This window comes from Chamaea fasciata, unplaced genomic scaffold (genome assembly GCF_029207755.1).
Source record: "Chamaea fasciata isolate MVZ Bird 193981 ecotype frontalis unplaced genomic scaffold, bChaFas1.0.hap1 SCAF_19, whole genome shotgun sequence".
Lineage (NCBI taxonomy): Eukaryota > Metazoa > Chordata > Aves > Passeriformes > Sylviidae > Chamaea > Chamaea fasciata.
The window spans coordinates 5,385,070-5,399,215 of NW_027094104.1; the positions used below are offsets into that span (position 1 = coordinate 5,385,070).

Genomic DNA, 14,146 nt, shown 5'->3' on the forward strand with positions numbered 1-14,146 from the left:
TGAAACGTAAACAGAAACATACCGAGAGAATTGCAATGGTACGTCTTAAATAAACATTATACCCGACAAAGTAAATATTATACCCTGCACCTGCTTTTATTTATTTATTTATCGATCTGCTTATTTATTTATCTATTTATTTACAAAATCTGGAGCCTGTGGAAGAATATAAAAGTAACTACAAGTATTTTCTATGTTTCTGTCAGGCTTTCCCCGACCCGAGCTTTGAGCTCAAGCAGTGACTGAGCCACTGCAAAGCCCTTTGGTACTGGGGCTGCTCCCCCCGGATCTGCTGCACGATGCTGTTAATGGTCTGCAGCCGACCCTGCAGTTTCTCCTGCTGGTTCGTGCGGGCCTCTTCAGTGTGGCACAGGGTCTTGTACTTCCCTCCCCTCAGTGCCTGCAGCTGCTTCTGGTGCGCCTGGTGGGCCACAATCTCCAACAGGTTCTGAGTAAAGCAAAAAGAAAAGGGGCTGTGACAGCAGGAAAAGCAAGGGCAGGACTCTTGTCAGGTGCTGTGACCATCAGGTCGTACAAGGGAAGGACAGTGCTGTGAATTCCCCACCATAACAGCCAAACAGCATCCCCAGCCCAGGTGTTGAAGGGGTACAGACAGCACAGAATTCCATAAATCAGAGGAATTCCTACATATGTAAGGCATCCCTTGCAAGGACAGGGTTTCAATACGTCAGGTTGGCTCTTGGTGAGGCCCCAGAACGTGCTCAGTTAATGTGCTGATATACCACCACACTGAGCACACCCAGTTCAGGACAGTGCTGAAACAGAGCTGGCAGCAGAGGAAGCAGCAGGCTCTGTCTGGCTCACATGCTGCAAGGGAGTGGATGTGCTCACCCAGCGTTTCTCGTTCTGAAGACATTCCATGTCCAAGCTGAGGTTGTCAATGTCTGCCTGGAGCTGGCAGAATTCCTTCTTCTTTTCCAAAAAGGTGTCACTGAGGGACTCCTGGGCGGTCTCCAGCTCCTGCATGGTTTGGTTGCATTCATAAATGTTCTAGTAAATGGAAGAAAAGGAAATGGCAGATTTCAGTTCTGTAGTTCAGCTGCATTCCTGACCGTCCTCCCAGAACTCAGTTTTTGGGGGATTTTCAGTGAATGATTCTCAAAGCCTGCCCCTGTGCTGGTGCAGGGTCTGTGCACAGACACTCCTGTGCTCACTGCTGTTCTCCACAAGGCCAACCCCAGCTGTGTGAGCTCCTGCAGCCCCACTTTCCTTGCTCACCTCCTGGGTTTCCTTGATCTTTTTCTTCAGCTCCTCTTTCCTGCTTTGGAAGTCGTTCTTGGTGCTGTGTTTCTTATCCAGTTTGCTCTGAGCCTCTGCCCAATTTGTTATCATCTCTCTGTGAGAAACACAAGCCTCCATCCCCCGAATCAACATCTCCTGCTGCTTCAGCAGCTGCCCGTAGCGGAGCTGCCAAGACACAAACCAGCCTCAAAATACCAAATGTTTACCAATTGCACCAAGGGAAGCTGTCCTGGTGGCACATCCCACCAGCATAGACCAGATACGTGTGACAGGAGTGCCTGCAAGCCAGATTTGGTCCAAACCTGGTTTGCTGTGTGTGGATCTGGAAAGCAGAGGCCTGGATTATCAACTTGTCTACACCAATATCCATGCACTAAAATGTTAGGCTGAACCTCACTAGCTAGAGAAGAAGCAGAAAAGTAGAAACATCCTGAGAATGAAGGGGATGAGCTGCTCTGCCAGGAGAGGGAACACTTCCCTAAACCAGTGATTAAAGTGATGCAATATTTAGTAATCAACATTGCACATAAATCAGGGTCACAGAATCAGGTAGCAGACATACTGCAATTTAAATAGATTTCTTGGGAGTATCCAGATTCTGCTGAGGCTGGCACAGGGAATGCAGGATGTGTGGGCTGGATGTGCTCAGTTCAGTCAAGCTGTGGCGGGTTTTGAGTCCCACCCTGGGCCCTGAAGATGCCACTTCTCCAGCCTGTTTCTCATCTCCTGCCTCATGTTTCAGCCACTGCAAGGCTGAGTCCATTGGGTGCTTCCCCTCCTCAGCCCTCTGTCCCAGTGCCTTACTTGCATCCTCCGAATCTCTGTTTTCATCTCATGGATTTCACCTTGTTCTAACAGAGCATCTGTTGCTTCCCGCATCTCTTTTGCCAGCTGGATCTTTTTCTCCCACAGCAGGATCTGATGCCTTCAGAGAAGAAAGGGGAAGGAAAGAGAAAGCTAATTTGGCTCGACCCCAAGTTACCTGCCCAGTGCAGCACACTCACTGCCAGTTACTGGCAGAGTCTTCCCATATGGGTCTTGGCAACATCCAGCTCACACATGCTGGAACTGCTAAAGCCAACATCCTCCCAGCTCCTGCTGGTTCCAGAGACTGCTGAAACACCTTTCAGTTTCTGTGTTTCAAACATTCATCCCCTTCTCCAGGAAGGCTAGAAGCACATTGGCTGGTGCCAGCTTTGGTGACTGGAGAACTGGAACAAGGACACAGTCACACAGGACTGTGGCACTCTGTTACCTACTCTGCTTCTACGAGGCTGTTCAGGAGCCTTTCCTTCTCCTCAGTCAGTTGACTGTGCCTCTCCTGCATCTCCACTGATTCTTTTTCTGCTTCCTAGATTTGGGAAGAACAGAACCATACAGTGTTGTCAGGCTGAGAAGGTTTTCCAGGATCACTGTTTGCCTCTGATCTGCACGGGAGGCTGTGACCTGGGAAGGAGGTGCCCCACTACCTTGAGAGACTGCAGAAACTCCTTCTCTGTGACCATTTTGCCATTTTGCAGCTCCTCAACGCTGCTGTTGTTCTTGTTGATCAACGTGTTCAACTTTATCAAGTCATTTGACATGTTCTTCATGTGCCGTTCCACGTCCTTCTGTTCTTTTATTTCCTGCTGGATCTCATCTATGGGTGAACAGAAAAAAGAATTCTCCTGAGCACTGGATTGAACACAGACAAGGTGTGACAAATGGCTATCAGAACTGGCAACACCTCAGGCAGAGCCACCCGTGTCCCATGAGTCCAGCCAAAAATGATTTTCCACAAGCTCAAAAACAAAAAAAAAATGTTTTGAAGGAGACTCCTGTGGAAAAAAGGTTGGGTTTAGCCAAGGAAAGTGCAGTCATTGCTGGGGATATTTACCTACCCACTACTTGCAAACTTTATTTAACAAGTGTAACAGGTGACATTGTCACTTAGGGTCTGACTGTCAGGACACTAGGATCAATCCTTATAGGATTAACAACATGCGACCAGCAGGAGTGCCTGGGTTGTTTGTATTCCTGCTCACACACTGCCAAGAGCATGCTTTGGGGCAGGCCCAGCTTTTCCCATCTGTAACCCTTCACTCCCTTTTCCCTCCCTTCACAGATGAACACTTTGAGGAAGGGTCAGGGAATGACGAACTTTCAAGGCGCAGTTTCCTCTGCTGCATGATGATGATCCGCTTCTGTAACGTGTCCAGGGAGGTGATCTGTTCCTCCCTCTCCCGTGTCAGCTTGACCAGCTCCTTCTGCTCATTGAGCCAGTACTTCTGCAACGCCATCGCCTCGGAATTGCATTCCTCTATCTGCCTGTTCAGCTGGTTGATCTCAATTTCCAGCGGTCCCAGTTCTTGCCCCTGTACAAGAGCAAAGTTTGGGAAAAATCAGGTAGAAGCTGCCTGAGTTGTTTACAGCATCTGGACATTCCAAAACTTGCAGAAGATGTGCCATAGGACTCATTTCCCCAAGGGTATCCATACACTGCCAGGGACAGATCTGGGAGTTATCCCAATAGGGCCAACCCTCAAATGACTGAAATCTCACTGCCTGTCCCATTCTCCTCTCCTCAGTATCTGCAGATTTTTCAACAAGATCCCATTTACTCACTGGTGCCATGTGACATTTTCATCAGATACAGGCAAGTCCCTGCAGGGATCTGTGCCAGGCACACCCTCATTTCACAATTCTCTTTACTGCATTACAAACTGATAAACATAAACACCTGCATTAACCAGTGCAGCTTTTAAATCACAGTGCTGATAGCTGAAAGATTGAACTACCCAACACTTAACACAGTTACATTGATCAGGGGCATCTGTGGCCACCACAAAGAATAAAAACAAAATTGGGACTGAAACACAGAAGTACTTACCCCCTGCTGAGCAAGAAGCATCTCCAGTTTCTTGTTGTACAGGCAGATGATCCCTCCCTTCTTGTCAGTCAGGACCCTGGACTTTGCAATCTCATTCTCCTGGCAGGCAATCATTTCATTCACACTTTTTATTTCGTTGTCCACCTCACAGAGTGTTTTTTGGTGAGCTGTCAGCCTGCAGCTGGTATTTGTTGTATTCAGAATAATCTGGGCCACATCGTTCTCAACCTTGTAAAAATGCAGCTCCTGGAAATATCAAGAGAGAAAACACATCACTGTCCCCAACAGCCCCTTGTTGAGTTGTAATGCCGCTTGTCCCAGCACAGGAGTCTGGGGATTGAGGTTCTACTCCCAGGTCTGTACTAGAAGCCATAAGCTACTTACCCTCTGCGTATCTTTTGCTTCTCCATCAATTGACAGGTAAAACAATAGCTACCTCTCCCATACAGTTGTTGAAAAGCATTAAGGAGCCTAAACATTCCAAAAACCTTTAAGGACCTCACTCATTCCTTCTGCAACGAGCCCTTGTCCAGCTGTCTCCAGTAGCAGGACATCAGTGTATTGTCCCTTCTCCAGCACACCTGGCACACACACACCCCTCTCACCCAACACTGAGTTTTCTACTCTTTCTAAGTGATCCAGTTATACACTCCCAGAGAGAGCAACTTGTCATGGATTAAAGAGCTGTGGGTCAGGTTGGACTGCTCCTTGGACCTTCCTCAGAACTGAGAGCTGCCTGCATCCTCTTCCATGGTGAATTACAGAAATAAAAATTAGTTAAAACTACATTATACAAGAACCACAACATGTCCATTGTTTTTCTTTAGTACATAAGAAATGCTAACACTTTATAGTAAATACTCCCAGGACTCATCACGTTGCCCCGTTTTTTAAGTCAAGGACAGTGTGTTTTGTGTCAGGCCTTTTTGGCCAAGCTCTCTCACATACACCAGAATCCTGCAATAAGATTACAGGGAGAACCAGATTGGAGAGGCAAACTCAGCAGAGCTTCAATGCAGACCTGAAACCAGAACAAAGTCACTGACAAACCCTGCTGGGGACCCATTGCTGCAGTGGCTCCTTCCCTGCCCTCCCAGGGGGGGTATGCCATACCAGGTCGCTTTTTCTGTTCCGAAGTTTTTCAGCCAGCTGGGAGAAGTGCTTTGCAGCTTTGCTGGATATCTTCTGGTCCTGAAGCTTTGCCAGGATTTCACTCTCTAGCTGCTCTTTGGCATAAGTTCCCTTCTCTATACCCTTCCTGATGGACAACAACTCATTCTGGTGAGCAGCCTGGTCCTAAAAGGTTGGAAGACAGACAGGATTACTACAACTGTTTGAGGAAAGGTATTCAATTCAATTCAAAAGAATTCATCTTCCATGGACTCTCCTCACCATCTTGGTCCTGCTGAGGGCCTGCTCTGTCTCTTGGAGAACACGAGTGTAGGTGCCAGTCTCAACCTGCAGGGCCTCCTGCTCCAGCAGGCACTGGGCAATCAGTTTCCTTGTCACACTGGCATCATTCTGGGACCGGTTCAGGAGGCCGACAAGGTTCTCATTCTTCTCCTCCTCTTTCCTGATGGACTTCCCACAGCCATGGATGTCCCCTTCTAGGGACTTGAGGTCATGTCTGTAGTTGCTGGAGGGGCAAAGAGGATGGAAAGTCATCACAGGGATTGGTGCTGAACAGCCACCCACAAATTCCTCTTTTCAAACATGTTATTGCAGCAATAACTGGCCAAGAAGGAAAATGTTTGTAAGGGCTCAGCTGCTGTGACAGTGCAGACTCAGCAGGAGATGGACGGAGACATTAAGATTTAAAAGTAAATGTGTGTAGGAAAATTAGTTCCTTCTTTCAGTACTGTCCCAGCCCCCATTCCAACCAGGATGTCACCATATAAAAGCAGATTGTTTGTTCTCAGAGAATCAGCCAAGCTTTAAAGCTTATGAGCAAATAAACACTTCCTCTGGCAGTAACAGGGAGGTTTTCCTGAACATTTCCAAAGGCCTCACAAAACCCTGATAATGAGAGATAAACCCTTCCTGACATCCAGCTCTTTGGAATAAGAGATGTTGGAAAGGTGAGGGAACTCCTTTCAAGGAATAAAATACAATCTTAAAAACTCTAAAGAGCTTCGAGAACCCCCCGCATTCTGAGGAAGAGATGTGGTTAGGATAAAGAAAACAGCAACAAAGAAATATGCTCCTTATCCTTTGAATTTATTATGCACTTTAGAGCAGGAAACTTGTGCCTGGCACGCCCTGCCCACACAGTGCTAAACCCCACAGGAGACACACTGGAATCCCCTTCTAGAATCCCTCCTGCCCAAATCTGAGGTGTCCTCAGGGCCTGGTTTCAGGCCTTACCTCAGCAGCTCCTGAGTGACAACATAGGCCTCGTCCCTCTGCTTCATTCCAGCCAAGCTGCTGTTCCAGTGGTCCATCAGCTTCTTTTTCTCCATGTTAATAGCCTGGACCTCCAGAGCAGCCTGAGGAACAGAGACATGGCAGACAGGATGAATTTACATTGTGTTTAAAAAACAAATTTGTGTTGCAACAAATTTTTTTTCTTTTCTTGTTCATAATGTGCTGAACAGGATCAGCTTCAACTCTGTGGCTAATTCATTTCTCAGCAGCCCACAGAGCACAGGTCTGCAAGGAAAAACTGCTGAGAAGGGCAGGAAGAAGTGATTTACAGGCACTTCTGAAGGACAAAGGAAAAGAAAAAAAAAGTCCTCATTCTTCCAAACAGGAACAAACTGTGAAACTCTGTCCCACATTGTGCACACCACGTGAGCACGGGCCAAAGGGGTCAGCCTTGCCAGAGGGAAATATTAACCACAAGGGACAAGTCCCCTCCTACCTCACTGACTGCCTGCCGGGTCACTTTTGTGTCCTCTGCCTGGGCCACAAGCTGAGCTTCAAACAGAGCAATTTGTTCCTGGAGCTGGTAGACTCTCCTTGTTAACTGGTCCAGGAAAAGGTCCTACAGAGGCAGAGCCAAACAGTCCAGGGTGAGTAATGGAATCTCAGTCTAAACCAAATGTATCCTACAAGAATAATATCAGCTAAAAAAGGAATTAAAACTGGCAACTGGATTAGGTCTGAGTCCTACTGAAACTTTCCCATTCATGCACAAATGACTCATGACAGCAGCAGGGACGACTTGCAGGAGCATGAAACCTTTGCTGACTGTTTACTATTCCAGTTACAGCAGTAAATTGATAGGTCAGCTCTGAAGCCACATTCCGTCCTGTCAGCACTGAGGCCACCTGTCCAGCTACTGGGAGTCTTCATAATGTATATCTGAAAATCCTTTGTTAAAACCCTCCTAAACCCACTGTATTTCAACAGTTTGCATGGAATTCTGCACGAGCAGCACCCCGTGGATTGTGTCCTGGAAGGCAGCAGAGGGAGCTCCAGCACCGACGGGCTCAGCTCAATCCCAAAGTTCACTTTCCATTGTGAAATTCACGTTGTGGGTCAGAATTATTCTCAAGACCTGTACACATGATATTTCTTCATTAAAAATCCTCCCTTCCCCACACCCCCTCTCCTTGAGTGAGGAGTGACTTACTGTCCTAAGGCTTGTAAACCCTCTGGGCAGTGCATGTTGCTGTCTGGGGGCAGGCAGGGCTTCTCCTCTCCAGAAAAGCCTCTGGATTTTTTTTTTTCAGTTATTTGAGAAAAATATCCCCACTCATCTTCCATGATTCAATTGCTCTAGCCTTCCTCCTGACAAGGTGGCACATCCTCCAAGGCTGACTGCTGGCCGCTGCATTTATTTATTGCAAGGACAGTTTTTCTTGGTACCTGTTTTTGCTTTTCCACCTCAGCCTGGATCCTCTCTGCCTCAGCCCTCTTTGCTGACTGTTTCATCAGTAAAAGCCTGTGCTGCATGTCCTGGTCCATGTTCTGCACGTAGAAGAGTTTCAAAGCCAGGTTTTCAACCTGGGTCTGCATTGCAGAAACTGGGGGGACAAGAGGGAAAATAGTTACAAAGAGGTTTGTTTGTAGGGTACATCTTAAACAGATATAAAAGAGAAAGAAATACAAAGGCTCCCAAAGCAAAACCTCTCACACATCAGCTAAATCAGCCCTCCCCAGCAAATATATTCACATCAGCTTTGGAGTACAGCTCCACAAGCAAAGCTGAAGATCCTGGCAAGCACTTCCTGGATTCCTAGCTCACAGAATTCCAGGAGTATCTCTGAAACTTTTCAACAAGTGCATTATTCCTGATGAATTACTCTGCCATATTTTTCAATCCAGTGCTTGACTTAAATTCCAATTAATTTCTCCACACAGCCCTAGAATTGGGAAACACTGCCAGGACCGCCTTAGTCACCTTTCTTGCGTTCATCATCTGTGTTGTGACATATTTCCTTGTGAGCACCCCTGAGGCCCTCCAGGTCCTGCTCCAGCTGCCTCCGTGCTGCGGCCGCCTGGGAACAGCGCTCGTGGCTCTTCTCCAGTTCCACCCCCAGCTGCCCCAGCTGCTGCTGGGCCCCATATAGGACCACACCGAGCTCTTCTCTCTGCTCTTTGCTGGTCTTCATCGCTGTCCTCTGCAGACACAAGAGGGAAGGTGCTGTCTCCCAGTAGCTTGGAGGGGAGGGGCTGCGGGAAGGCAAAGGAGAGGCTGTGTACCAGTTCATGGAGGTCTAGGTTCACTTGTTCTATCTGCTTGGTGAGGTAATTCTTCAGGGCAGCCTGGAATCTTGTCATCAGAGGCTGTAAACGAAGACAGTATTAATAAGCTTTAACATACTTGTGTAAAGAGATTATGAAGAAACCTCACTGCTATGTCCCCCACCCAATAAAACATCTTATTTCTGCCACAGACACTTTGTGCTTATTTTAGCTACACTCACTGTAGCAAGTGAGAGATGTTACAGAGTGGGTATTTGCTGATGCCAAAAAGAGAGAATATTCGAAAATCAGAATCATGCCAGAAGAGCTACAACTGAGAACCCACCCGCTCACTCTTGCTGCGAGGACTTCTCTTTCAGGGGCACCGAAGGGATCAGATTTACCCCCTGCATTGCTCACTTCTGAACCTGCAGCTCTGGGGTCAGGACTGAGTGACACAGTCAGCAGTTAATATTTTGGCAAAACATTTTCACACGTGCAGCTGAACAGCTGAGCCACTGCTTACAGCTCACCTCACACGTTTCAGAGAAACACAAACACCAACTCTGCAAAGAACAGCAAGATTTGAAGATTTCTCACATGTTCTGGATCCAAGATGACCAGTTCTGTTTCTTCTGCTGCTTTCCTCCTACTTTTATTTCTCTCCTGTCCCTCAGCTGCCTTTTCCCCTCTTTGGCTGCCATGATCACTGGGGAACTCAAAGCTTGGCTCTGCATGGCGAGAACTGAGTCCTCCTTTGCTCCCTGGACCCCACCACAAAAAAGGAAAAAGATAAAGCACTAGGATTAGATTTCATAGCATTGTGCCTCCGGTTGGATTAACAATGACCAGAAGGGGAGAAAACCAGAGGCTGTGCTTATGAGAAGTTGCAAAGGCACTGGGGGATACCTGGCTTTGTGCCTGTGTCCATCTCTGCTGCAGGTGCTCCTGAGGGAAGGGAAGGGGCTCCTCCACCTGGAAGTGGCTGCTCCATTTCACCCTGTTCAGGAGGACAAATGCTTGTCACATTCTACATTATCTGGGAAAGACTTGGGTGATTTTTCCTGAAACACAAAACCTTTTCCATCTAACTCTATTTACCCCTAAACATCTGCTCCTTTTGGTCATGAGGCATGAACAATGCAAAAAAAGGATCAACACAAGGATCTAAAGCCAGCATAGAGATGCTCCCAAAGTATAATCATAGTGTCCCACTTCTGCAGGTCCCATGAACAGCTCTGCAGCCAGACTTCTCCTTCTGCAAGGGCAATGACTCTGTTTGCTCCTTCAAAGGAACAGACTCTCCATTGTCATTCCCATTCTCTGCTTCCATGGCCTGGCACACAGCACAGGTGAAAAGCAGAGCAGCACATTGCCATTTGCATTTGATTTTAATGCTATGGTATTTTTTGTCACAGGGTGCGGAAGTTTAATTTAGAAGTTTAATCCCATTTGCAAAAATAGTCCCAGCAAGCACTGAGATCGTAAAGATCCTGACAAGACTTCTCTTCACCACCTACAGTTTCACGTGCTTCTAGTTCACTTCTACTAAAAGAAAAAATCTTTACAGATTTATTTAAAAAATTTTAGTGGCTAGCACAACATGTAGCCAATTTATTCTCTTTTTTCTTTCTGTCTTTCTTTTTAAAGAGAGGGTGAGCAGCGGGACTGGGCACCGGGGAGCCGGGAGGTACCGGGATGTGCTGGACGGTACCAGGCACGGTAGGGGACGGGCAGTGCCAGGCTGCACTGGAACCCGGACCGGACAGTACCGGGCCATGCTGGAGGGGACGGAACTGGGACGGGACGGGAGGGGAAAGGACGAGACGGGCGATCCCGCGCGCGGTGGGGCGGACGGACGGTCCCGGGACGGGCGGTACAAGGCGAGACGGGACGGGATGGGATGGGATGGGATGGGATGGGATGGGATGGGATGGGATGGGATGGGATGGGATGGGATGGGATAGCACGGTGAGGACCGGCGGAGCAGCCCCGGGCGGGCAGTGCCGGCTCGGCCCGGCCCCGACTCACCCGCGGCGGCTCCGCCATGTTCCCGTTGCCAGGCAACGCATCAACAGCCGCTCACGTGACCGCCCGGGCCGCACCACCGCGGCCCGCGGGGGGAGCGGGGGGCTCGGCCCGCACCATACCCGGCGCGCGGGGGGGCCTCGGGCCGCTCTCCGTGCCCCGCCAGCCCCGGTTCCGCCCGCGGGCCCCGGTACCGGCACCGGGCGGGTCCCGCTGTCCTCTCCCCGGGCCGCGCAGCCTCGGGCCGGGCGGACGGGCGGGGCCGCCGGACAGGCACAGCCCCGCGGGCCGGGCGGAGCGGGCGGGCGGCGGCGGCGGCCCCGCGCAGGGCCGGGAGCGGCGGCAGCGGCGGCGGCTCCGAGCCCGCACCGGGCTGGGCAGCGCCGGGAGCGTCCCCGGGCTCGTCTGTGCCGGTAAAGCGGGGCCGGGCCGGGCTGGGGGCGGCGGGGGCAGGGGGGCCGGGTGATCCTGTGGCGCCGCCCCGGGACCCCCGGATCCGGCACCGGGATCCTGCCGGTACCTGGGCAGGTCCGTGTTTAATCCCGCTCTTTGTCCGCCCTTCCCACGCCGGAGCCCCTCCGAGGGCGGCGGGAGCGGGCGGGTGCTCCAGGAGAACGGGATGCTGCCGGGGCTCAGAATCCTGCCCAGGAATCGGGATGCTGTCCGGGGGTCGGGATTCTTCTGGGGGCCGGGATGCTGTCCGGGGATCAGGACGCTGTCCGGGGCTCGGGATGCTGCAGGGAGGTCAGGATGCTGCCGGGATCGGGATGCTGTCCATGGCTGGGATGCTGCCTGGGGGTCGGGATGCTGCCCGGGGATCAGGATGCTATGCGGGGGTCGAGATGCTGCCCGGGGGTCGGGATGCCGCCGGGGGCGCTGGTGGAAATCTAAATAGTTCTTAAACTTTCTCTTCTGTTATTTCGGTGCGGCTCCGTGCAGCTTGGGGTATTTCAATGTTTTACTTCCTTTTGGGAAGCTGGTCTTCTCCCAGGTGACCCCAACATCTACCTGAGCCCTGTTACCTGCGGAGAAGGTGGATGGAGGATCGTTTGTGGTGGTTTGATGAGCGGCCTCGGGATGCTGCAGGCGGGGGTTGTGGGGTGCTGCATGGCTCTCTGTGCTGCTGCCACTCTGTAAAAGAACTCGGCTGCTTCCTCTGGGAGATCTCAGGCTGGGAGCTTGTCTTGCAGAGGTGTTTTGTTCTTAGTTGCTACTCGGAATAGGAAGAAAAATGAAAGTCCAGGGTGTCTGAGTGGCAGAGATGATGCGTGGTCTGATGTCTGTCATACTGAGAACAGAGTTTGCAGTCAGCTCATCCACTGAGCTGTGATTCAGACTCCTGGGGTTTGAGCTGCTGGTTTTTGAGGATCGAGTCCTGACAGTGTTATCAAGACACAGCAACAGGATGTTGGAAATAAAAAGTCATAAAAGCATTTCCTGTGGCTCAAGCAGTGCAGTTAAGCGACATGAAAAGCTGGTAAATCGAGGACGGTGGGACATGTGGCACACACAGTGACACCGTGTGCTGTCGCTGAGTTTGGTGCTGGGGATGGGTGAGTTTTGTTTGCCTTTAGTTTGATTTTTGTTTGCTTTCTGATGCCTGAGCAGGTGTGGCTGGGAGCAGCCAGCCCTGACATAGCATTCCCTTTCCCTTTTCATCTCTTGAGTCACAGCCTTGCAGGATTCAGGCTGCTCCCCCTTTTTTACCTGCTCAGCTGAGATGCATCTGAGCGAAATCTGTCCTGCTGTAGCGACTGCATTTGGAGTTGTGCAGATTCTGGCTGTTCCCTTCCCTTTGCTTTTGCTCCCTGAGCCACTGCTGCTCCAGCAGGGCAGCAATGAAAGACTTTTTGGTGACCTACATAATGCTCCCCAGGAGATGGGATGACTTCAGAGTGGCTCCCCATGGTAAATGCTTTTCCTTGATTTGGCTAGATCCTCTTAACTGGCTCCTGTGTGGCAAGGAGTTTGGAAAGCTCTTCTCTTTTTATTCCCAATGTTGAGGTATTGTAATACAAAGGGAAGGTCGTACAAGGGCTCTCATGTGCTTGTAGAGGAGTAGAGATCAAGTGAGTGACCAGCTGAGAGTGGCACAGCAGATCCACTCGGAGGACTGGGAGGCAGCTGAGTCCTGACTCCAGGCTGCCATGCTCCAGTCTCTCTGTGCTCGAGAGTTCCAAACCTGGCATTCGCTGTTCCCAGGAGGGGAAAGAGGCAGGAATTTGTGCAATGTCTGAGCCCCACCGCCATGCACTCCTTAAATATGTAAAATTAAATTCAAGTTATTAAGGGCAAGAGAGAAAACGAGCCTGTTGCTTTTTTCTTCCCAAAGACATTTCATGCTTAAATGTGGTGCTGCTGTTTGACAGCTCGTGTTTCTCCGCCGTGCCCAGACATGCTGCAGGTCTCACATTTCACTTCCAGAGCCCTGCAGCTCGGCTTGTGTGGCTCGTAAAGCTCTGAAAGTCTCGCATAGCGGATGCGCCCTGGGAGCCAGAGCGCAGGGAGGGCTCAGCACTGGGAGCTGTGGGCTGGAGCTGGGCTCCGCTCCGGGCTGGGCTCCTTAGGGAGAGGAGTGCTGGGCTCCTTAGGGAGCTGCGGGTGCCTCCGGGATGTGCTGGGTGTGTCAGAGCCGGCGCTGCCCTCCCGGGCCGGGATACGGGAATCTTGAGCAACCGGAGGCTGCAGCATTTGGTCCAGCAGCAGGTGCCAAGTGAGGTGTGATCTGCCAAGGCAAACAGGATCCTGTGGATGGGTTCCTGAGGAGGGAAGGGCATCGCTGCGGGAGCCAGCAGCCGGGGCCGGTCTGGATGCTGCTGGCTGGAACTGGACGGGCTCTGGGGAAGAGGCTCCACGGGCGATTGCAGGAATTGGCTCCCGAGCACTTTCTCACTCATGAAGCTGAGAAGTGCTGGCACCGACTGGGAGAGCAGCCAGGGCTGTGTGAACAGACACAGGAGGTGGAGCGAAGATTTTTAGTGGCAACAGTTGATGTGTGGGAGAAGAAAATGTGTGTGTGCTTAATAAATATTGGCACTCAGCAAGAGCTTATCAGCTAACGCAGTGCTTCAGCTTCTGGAGAGCTGAGCTGGCTCTGCCACACTGAGAAGAATCCCTTCAGATCAGCAGATAAATACTAAATTAATATGAAAAATGGGGTTTTTTGAATGGTGCTGATTTCCTGCTGCCTGAGCTGTGGGACGGTTCCTGCTGCTTTCCCAAGCACACAAGAGGCAGCAGTTCCTGCCTCTCCCCACAACCCAGGCCCCACGGATTGTGTGTGCAGATGTTGTCCCACGTGGAAAAGGGCTGAGAATAGTGCAAACCCTGCAGACTTGGTTTTTATTACTTGCTGCT

At 50.6% G+C, this 14,146-nt stretch overlaps 2 protein-coding genes across 6 annotated transcripts in view; one reads left to right on the plus strand and one right to left on the minus strand.

The window, feature by feature from the left end:
- Positions 1 to 75: 75 nt before the first annotated feature.
- On the minus strand, positions 76 to 10,853 carry CCDC40 (coiled-coil domain 40 molecular ruler complex subunit). Its single transcript, XM_066200192.1, has 18 exons — positions 10,793 to 10,853; positions 9,671 to 9,761; positions 9,362 to 9,525; positions 8,780 to 8,863; positions 8,478 to 8,697; positions 7,943 to 8,100; positions 6,993 to 7,115; positions 6,497 to 6,618; positions 5,525 to 5,768; positions 5,246 to 5,428; positions 4,133 to 4,378; positions 3,404 to 3,617; positions 2,733 to 2,902; positions 2,523 to 2,614; positions 2,068 to 2,188; positions 1,240 to 1,428; positions 853 to 1,011; positions 76 to 448 (listed from the first exon to the last, which is right to left on the minus strand). Exons 1-18 carry the CDS (start codon positions 10,808 to 10,810, stop codon positions 203 to 205), a joined length of 2,844 nt encoding a protein of 947 aa, XP_066056289.1. The 5' UTR covers positions 10,811 to 10,853; the 3' UTR covers positions 76 to 202.
- A 253-nt stretch (positions 10,854 to 11,106) lies between these two features.
- TBC1D16 (TBC1 domain family member 16) overlaps positions 11,107 to 14,146 on the plus strand; it is a 31,100-nt gene continuing 28,060 nt past the window's right edge. For all 5 annotated transcript variants that reach the window (XM_066200447.1, XM_066200450.1, XM_066200451.1 and 2 more), the window contains exon 1: positions 11,107 to 11,202. The gene's annotated coding sequence lies outside the window, so the exon portion shown is untranslated. The remainder of the gene's footprint in view (positions 11,203 to 14,146) is intronic.